This window comes from Halichoeres trimaculatus, unplaced genomic scaffold (assembly GCF_033239565.1).
Source record: "Halichoeres trimaculatus isolate MK-OKI-2021-1 unplaced genomic scaffold, fHalTri1.1 fHalTri1_scaffold_1, whole genome shotgun sequence".
NCBI lineage: Eukaryota > Metazoa > Chordata > Actinopteri > Labriformes > Labridae > Halichoeres > Halichoeres trimaculatus.
In genome coordinates, this window is record NW_027437179.1 from 16739215 (window position 1) to 16748223 (window position 9009).

The 9009-nt window shown below is 42.0% G+C and overlaps 1 protein-coding gene across 2 annotated transcripts in view; it reads left to right on the top strand.

Moving 5' to 3' along the window:
• cdh4 (cadherin 4, type 1, R-cadherin (retinal)) overlaps positions 1 to 8780 on the top strand; it is a 247630-nt gene extending 238850 nt beyond the window's left edge. For both annotated transcript variants that reach the window (XM_074670730.1, XM_074670739.1), the window contains exons 14-17: positions 549 to 782; positions 2994 to 3133; positions 6635 to 6799; positions 7307 to 8780. In XM_074670730.1, coding sequence (XP_074526831.1) covers positions 549 to 782; positions 2994 to 3133; positions 6635 to 6799; positions 7307 to 7513 — 746 coding nt within the window. In that variant the 3' untranslated portion in view covers positions 7514 to 8780. The remainder of the gene's footprint in view (positions 1 to 548; positions 783 to 2993; positions 3134 to 6634; positions 6800 to 7306) is intronic.
• The last annotated feature ends 229 nt before the right edge of the window (positions 8781 to 9009 follow it).

Sequence of the window (9009 nt, forward strand, 5' to 3'; positions counted from 1 at the left end):
GTTTAACAAAACGTCTCGCAAAGCTCACAGTGAGAGACACGGGTGCCATCCAGTGTTGACGTACGATCTATCCTTTGTGACAAATGAGATCCATTCATCTCTCTGTCCCCCAAGCACCCGATCTGTCACCTAATCCACCCAGATGGATGTATCACAGCAGTTGTCTTGAGGACAAATCTGATCTCATACCTGGATTCTTCTCCCGCTGAGGCTCACGTCTCAGCTTGACTGAGTGATGGAAGAGGAATATCTCTTCTGTTGTTTTGTATATCTCTGATGCGTCCTTGCATGCATTCGTGTCGGAATGATTGCTGTGTGGTTTGTTTGGCGGCTTTTATTCGGTGTGTCATTCACATGTACCTGCCGGTATGATGACAGGATGACCTGCAGTAAACAAAATGTGATTTCTCTGCAGTGCACTGTCTGATCTTATTTCTCCCCATCCTCTTCTTCGTCTTTATATTTCCCCTCTTCACATCCATCTTTTGATATTTTCTCCCTTCCTTTTTTTTTCTCTATATCAACACAACCCCACACCCCTTCATCAGGTGACTATGCCCAGCTGAGATTAAGAATTCCCTACCTGGAGGCAAGCGTGTACGAGATTCCCATCATTGTGTCTGACTCTGGGAATCCTCCTCTGTCCAACCGGTCTTTGATCAGAGTCAAAGTTTGTCCCTGTGACGATAGCGGGGACTGCAGCGCTACAGGAGCCGTTGCAGCTGCAGGCCTGGGCACTGGGGCCATCATCGCTATTCTCATCTGCATCATTATACTGCTCAGTGAGTACAACAAAGTGCTGATATGAATTATTAGTATTGTAGTATAAACACTGAAAAAATATAAACATAACACTTTTGATTTTGCTCCCCTCTCCCACCTCTTTAAAGATCTAAAACTATCTCTATGTTCACAAAAAGCCTTTTTCTCTCAAATGTTGTTCACAAATTTGTCTAAATGTGTTGCTGAGCATTTCTCCTTTGCTGAGATAATCCATCCACCTCACAGGGGTGGCATATGAAGATGGTGATTAGACAGCTTGTTTGTTGCGCAGGTGTGCTTTTGGCTGGCCACGATAAAAGGACACTCTTGTACACACGCAGCTGGGTACTTCCAAAAAACAAATATCCTCCCTTCATTCGTTTTTCATAATACTTTCTTTCACACGCATCAGGTAAAATCTGCCGCAAAGTGCGGCTTGAAGCATGTCAAACCCATATTTGCCAGTGTTTTCAGACGTGAAACCCATGCCATCCAATCAGAATGAACCTCCATCAATCAGCTGTGACATTTGAGAAAACGAAAAACTCTTGTTTCCTGTCATAAACACAAAGCCATGAAACCAGAGTTTTCCAAAATCTTCACTTTTCAGAAACCTTGTTTTTAGTGATGTAAAACTGCAGTTTCGTGTGGATGATAGGCCTAAACGTATCAAACATATTGGGTTTCCCAAATACCAGTGTGCAGTTTTATCACGCAGCACAATGCCACAGGAGTTATAAGTTGAGGGAGCATGCAATCGGCGTCCTTACTGCAGGAATGTCCAGCACAGCCCGTGAATTGAGTGTTCGTTTCTTGACCACGAGCCATCTCTAAAAGGCGTTTCGGGGAATCCTTCAGTACATTCAACCTGCCTCACAACCGCAGACCTCATGTAACCACATCAGCCTAGGACCAGGGATGGATACCGAATTAGGTACTTTATAGGTACCAACCGAATTCTGTCAAAAGTAGCAGGTACTGATTCATGTAATATCAAAAGGTACCTTAACGCATCCTTGTGACTGTGAGGGAGTGGAGGAGTAGGTGATTTTCCATGCTGGACATGAACACAGCATTGCAAGGTTATATATTGACATTTTATTAACAAACAAACTGATATTTATTAACACATAAACACACACAAAAGTACTGAAAATTGGACCTGTTAAGTATCGATACCAATTGCCTGGTACCGGGCATCGGTACTGTACCATTTCAAATGTGAAAGGTACCCATCCCGACCTAGGACATCCAGCATCTTAACCCCAAGATGGTCTGAGACCAGCCCTGATAGCTGCTGCAACAATCAGTTTGCATAACACAAGAATTTCTGCTCAAACTGTCGGGAACCGTCTCAAGGAAGCTCATCTCCATGCCCGTTGTCCTCATTGAGGTCTCAACCTGACTGTAGTTCATCCTCCTAACCGACCTGAGTGGGCAATTGCTCATGTCGGATGACGTCTGACGTCTGGAAAAGTGCTCTCTTCAGAAGTGGTGGTGGTATGGGCAGGCATATATTAAGGACAATGAACACAGGTGCACTTTAATGATGGCATTTTGAATGCCACTGTCATACTATCCATCTACAACCATCACCTCATGTTGCAGCGTGAAAATGGGGAGTTGTTGCAAGGGTCTGTACACAATTCCTGGAAGCTGAAAACATGGCCACCATACTCATCTGACATATCATCCACCGGACTGGCGTAAATGGCCTTATGTTCCAGTTCCTGCCAATGTCCACCAACTGGCACAGCTGTTGAAGAGGAGTACCTACAACCTGATCAACCCTAAGCCTGACACGTAAGACAAATGGTGGTCATGCCAGATACTGACCGGTTTTCTGGCCCCCTTCCTCCAAATAAAGTAAAACAGCACTTTCAGAGCGCCCTTCTGTTGTGGCCAGCCAAAAAGCACCCCTCTGCAATAATCGAGCTGTTTAACCAGCATCTTCATACGCTACACCTGTGAGGTGGATAGATTATCTTAGCAAAGAAGAAATGTTCACTTCCACGCACATAGACAAATTTGTGAACAATACTTGAGAGAAAAAGGCTTTTTTGTGTACATAGAGAAAGTCTTAGATCTTTGAGTTCAGCTCATGAAAAAGGGAGCAAACAAAAGTGTTAGGTTTATATTTTTGTTCAGTGTAGTTTCAGAAAATCACTAAACAAACCTTGAAAGCCTCTTCTTCATCTGCGTCTATCTCTTTCTACCTGGCTTTCTCTCAGGCATGGTTCTGCTGTTTGTGGTGTGGATGAAACGAAGAGAGAAGGAGCGGCAGGCCAAGCCTCTGCTGATCGACCCAGAGGACGATGTCCGAGACAACATCCTTAAGTATGATGAAGAGGGAGGAGGAGAGGAGGACCAGGTATCTGTTCTACATCATCAGTACACATCTGTACCTATTAAACCAGTGTCATCATCAGAAACTCCATCTGTTACTTTGTCCAAGCAACACAATCTTTTTTTTTTTTTCTTTTTGAGATGGTAGTGGTCACTTACAGAGGATTAGGAGCTCATTTTGAAAAAAAATCCTTAGGGGGGACATTATATTTGACAAAATCAGTTCTTTACTGATGGCCATAAATAATGAACATTATAACTCTGGTTGTTGGGTTTTTTTTCCCTTTGTTTTTCCACTACTTGCTTTGACATCAGCTTTTTGCCTGTCAAAGTTGAAAGATTTACCTTTATAGTTAGCAACAGGGATGGAAATTTACAGTAGTCCTGTATCTGAATACTCCAAATATCTAACAAACCAATATTCCAGTACTCCCAGAATATTTTTATTCTTATTTCAACCGTAAACTAAACTAGAGTACGTTGGACACAGACCTTACTGGTCTTTACAGACATCTTTCCCACTCTTCATGGCGGTGGCTTGTACTCCGGCTCGACAAATGCCATCAGCTCATTGAAGCCTTCCCCTTCCACAAAACTTATTAGGAGCACATCTCCAGTCACCACTTTGGTTATTAGCAGAGTGATCTTCTCCATTCTGGTTTCATCACAACAACGTGCTAACAGAGCTAGCATTTGGCATGATGCAAGACTTCCTGTCTTCACTGTTTTCTCCTTGTGCTATCAGTGCATGTGGTTAAGCATCGAACTAGTTACCCTATGGCATTCAAGTTTGATGCAACATATCACTGCATCTGTATACTCATACTATGTACTTGAAGCACTTAACCTCACTTTTCCTGACTGACATCGCAGGTGAAGCAGACAGTTCTGCATTTGTAGTGCTGTAATAATATGCTCCTAGAGAGCTTCTGTGAAAAAGTCATTTTGCTGAAATTTGGCACGGTGTGCTGAAGTCGTGGCCGGAATAGTCATGATTTTGTATGTCGTCAATAATTTTCTTATCTAGTCAGTAGGAAAAGGAGAAAAAAATCAAAAAATCAATATATCAGGATTTTTTGTTTGACAATATCAAAATCGAGATTCTTTGTGAAAAAAACTTTTCTTTTTTTCTAATTCAAATTCGTCATTTCAGTCTTTGTTTATAAACTAGATTAAAAAAAAGTTACCACTTTTCTCCAGCAGAGAGTGAAATGTTTCTCTCTGACTCATGTGATGTGCATTTTATGGGAAAATATGGCTCCTGATATAGTCTGTTGACATTATCATCATTTAACTTTTTTCATGGTCTGGTGTTAAAAAAGAAAACCAAAAAATCGCAAAAATTGTAAATGTATGAGAATCACAATTTAAATTGAATCTGCACCAAAAAATCGTACAAGAATCGAATCGCAAGAAAAGCATATTGTTCCAGCCCTACTAGTCAGTTAGGTAAAGACAAAGAGCTGGGTCACACTTATAACACTGTGTGTGTTCAAGTTATGTCGCCAAAAAGCAGCGCTCGCACAGGTGCCGAACAACAAAATGTTACTCAAATAATGGGGTCAACAGGGAGCACTCGAGTACTCAAGTACTTGATTACTCGCACCCATCCCCAGTTAGCAGTTGGTTGTCTCTTGATTGATCGTTGTGTTTTGACAACTAGTTGCTGATGTCAATTAATTGGCCATACACCCAAAAAACAAAGCAAACTGTTGACTGCACACTTTACTGGCAAGTATCATTGAAGGATTTTTGGAAGAAGCAACAGTAAAGATTGTGTTTTTTTAACGTCTTTACATCCATCAAGTTCACTATAACGCAGTTTACCAGAAATAGATTTGGACCATCTTCTAGTTTCATTTCTCCAAAACCTTTGTACTGATCAGGAGTCAAATTAATGGCAAAAGCCTTTTTACCTTGCATAATGATCCCTTTTCCTGACATAGAAAAAATGTTGTTATAAAAAAAGATCCTATCAAACACTTTTGCCATGAATTATTGAAATTGCCTTAAGAAAAAAAACTTCATCCGAACCTTTTCTGACAAACAGTTTAAACACAATCTGTCTAATACTATTTTATATCTGTATGACCACATGATAAGTCTTTGGATAAGTGTTAAGTGGGTTACACTTCTAAAGCATCTCTGTATCCCTCTGACCACTCAGGGCCCTTCACAGCACACGTCAGTACTCACCCTTTTACACATTCACTTTCACACACTGATGGCAGAGGCTGCTTTGACAGGCTGCCCATTAGTACTTATCACAGTCACACACATTCACACACGATGCCAGTTCCTTCTGGAGCGTTTTGATGTTCAGCATCTTACTCAAAGACCCGTCGTCATGGGGGCTGAAGGAGTCAGGAATCAAACTTTTAATCCAACAATTAGTCGCCTGCTCTACCTCTGAGCACCAGCTGCTCTTAGTCAACATCAACAACCAAAAGAAAAAAAATTTAAAAAATGTTTAAAACCCTGATTATTTCAGAATTAAAACACATGAAGCCATCTTTTTCCATTTGCAAAACTTAATTAATTGATTTACCGTCAGTGACCATGACACAACACAGTGACAGGGTGCTCCCTCATTTGTAACGCAGATTGAGTCTAGAGAACGACACATCCTTTTCTAAGTGAATAAAACTTGTGAAAATGCTTTTGGGTGGTAGTCTGCCCTCTGCTCCTTGAACAGACGGCTTGGTTTCAACTCCACATCTTTTGCAGCCGTTTCCACATGATGAGCAGAAAAAGATGAGATACGCACTATCCCAACACCACCTCTTCTTATCCACAAACACCCTCTGCACAAATAAAAACCTTCTGCATTATTAACCTGTAAGAGCGTTGATAAACTTAGAACTGTGTTAATAATTTTGCCATTTTTGACACTTGCCATTTTGCTACACCCACTCTTAGCAAATATCAAGAGCACAAACACACGGCCGAATCAGAGGACTGCAGTGTACACTGGCAGGTTTGAGCACCACAATTATAATCAGCTGCAGGGTAGAAGTAAAGACACCTCAACAACCTGCTCTATTTACAGCACTCAGGTAAAGACGGGGAAGTTAAAGAAACACAAGTTGTAACCTTATTTGTATTTATCTCAGACTGTAGATTGATTTTATAGCTTTTAGTTTAGATTCAATGAAATCAGTTATAGATATAGATTTAACAGCAAGCACATGATGCAGAGAATACCAAGCACATTGAGCACACTGAGAGCGTTTGTTTTAGAGAGTGAAGAATGGTGTATATTTTGTAATGTGGAATCATCTGATTGTTGCTCATGCCTTTCAGATGATGATAAAGTAAATAATGATATAAAAGTCTGATCAAACTAAGTCTGCTGCCTAGACATGACTGAAAACAGTATCCCACACTTTCAACAACTCTGTAGAAAACTATATCACAGTCTGAGTTGTTTCTGGGTAATTGGAAAAGAAGAAAATGTTTCACCAACCAGGCTAAATAAAGGACACAAAAACCTGTTCTTGATCATTTCTCTATTATCATCATCCAGGACTATGACCTGAGCCAGCTGCAGCAGCCCGAGTCCTTAGACCACATAATCAATAAGCCGGCAGGGGTGCGCAGGGTCGATGAGAGGCCTGTGATCGCTGAGTCCCAGTACCCTGTCAGACCTAGTCTGCCCCACCCTGGAGACATAGGAGACTTCATTAATGATGTAAGTATGAAAAGGAAAAGAAACTCTTTGTTGTTGTTGTTGTTGTTGTTGTGTAATTTCTGGTACACAGCTTTCCCAGACTAATGTACACTACAGTCAACACCAGTTTTGGAGACTTAATGGTCATTTTTAGGGAAACACCTCCAAAAAAACACAACACACTAGAACTGAAGATCATATTTCTTTGGCAGCAAATATTTTGTCCTCTAAAAAAACGCTGAGCATTTGGCTCTAAAACATCATTTCAACCATGATGGAGCGATAAAAGCATAATGGGTGGGTGAACAAGATGAGACACACTTTATTGCAACTTTTACAGTCTGGCCATCTGAACCTGTAACTGTGTGAGGCATCATCACCTCTGCTTCATAGCCGGTGAAAAACAATTGTTGGCTTTAATCCAGTTCCTGGGACAGGAACTCTTTCCACTCATATCACTGAGTGTTGTAAACTATGAAGAAGCAGTCCAACAGCTTTCACAACCTCTGTGTCCTCTTGTGTCTCCAGGGTCTGAGGGCAGCAGACAACGACCCCACAGCTCCCCCCTACGACTCCCTGCTGGTTTTTGACTACGAGGGCAGCGGATCAACTGCTGGCTCCGTCAGCTCACTCAACTCCATCAGCTCAGGGGACCAGGACTACGACTACCTCAACGACTGGGGCCCTCGCTTCAAGAAGCTGGCTGACCTCTATGGAGGAGGGGATGATGACTGAGAGCGGGGAGCGGGGCTGGGTGGGGCTGTGGCAGGGGTCGGATGGATTGATGCTCCTAGAAACCATGGGACGGGGCAAAGATAAGGGTAGAGGCAGGCTCTGTGCTCGACATGTAAGGAACAGACCTTTACACAGGCTGTGTGAGCGTGCTCACAGCAACCAAGCCCATACACATGAATCCTGCTGCAACGCAACTGTATTCTGGCTTTATACTTTTTAGTGGCGAGTAAGTAGTGTGATGTTTTTTTTTTTTTGTTTGTTTGTTTTTGTTGTTCTCTCACCGTGCTGGACCCGGAGCTCTCTGGGGATGAATCAAGGCGGTTGTGAGAGACAGGATAGTGAATTTGTGCTTTGATTGATTGTTAAAACGAAACCATTTCTTGCTTTAGTCTCACACTGAAGAGAATGTTTTTTGGGACTCTGAATCTCTTTCACTCTGTCAACTTGAATTTCCTTAGAACAGAAGCACTGTCTTTTTTATAAAGTGCCTTTTGTGGTGTGTTTTTGTATCAGACTCCTGCTATCTCAGGATCGGTTGCCATTCGTGCAGTACAGTGGAGGCGCATTCTCTAGTCGCCCCCCTGCGCTCCTCAAACCAGCCCTGCCTGTCTCTCTCCTCTGCTATCAGAGCGGTGCAGATCAACAACCCCAGCAGCCAGTCCCAGGAGGGGAGGACACAACCAGGGCAGACTATCGGATATCATAACCCAATGGACTATGGCCTCAAACAGCCAATAGGAGATGTTGAGGGCAAGAGGACCCTCTTCTCCAAGGACCTGCTCCGTCTGACTTTCACAAGCATCACCTGTCGACACGCCGACATTGTGTGAGACCATTTTTATACATGTGGGGGTTTTCTAATTTAGTGGAGAATGCCTGCCTTTCCTCTACGGACTCATGATGTTAGGAGCCTTTCTGTTGAGACGCTTGCCTGCCCTGTATGGTTTTGTATTGCTTTCTCCACAGTGTAAAGCTTACGTAGGCATGATCTGATTAGTCAGACAGTGTAAGGAAGAGTAACCTGAATGACCTGGTACCAAGGCATCTGAGGGAGTTTTTTTTTTTTGTTTCGTTTTGTTTTGTCGCCTTGAACATTCCTCTTTTTTATAGGCCAACAAAACAATTAAAAGGTGCATGATTTTTTTTTCCCAAAATGATTTACTTAAAGCACTTGTTACTATGTGGTGAGAATGTGAAAATAGTCAGCAGAAACTATATGAATATACTCTGTATAAAGACACTGAGAAAATAAAAATACTGTAAGATACCTATTTTTGAAGTATTGATGACATTGAAGTTGCTGCTCATCCTCCGGCTCTCTACTGGGCTAAGGGGATTTTTGGCCCTTTCATTTTTAATATCTGGATACTTTTGTCTTCTGTTGACAGCATTGTTCATTTTTTAAATGCCTGCTTTTACATTTATTTTCTCCTTTGGGATTGTTTTCTATAAATGCTTTGTTATACTCCTTTTATATGTGAGCCCCTCTTTTCACC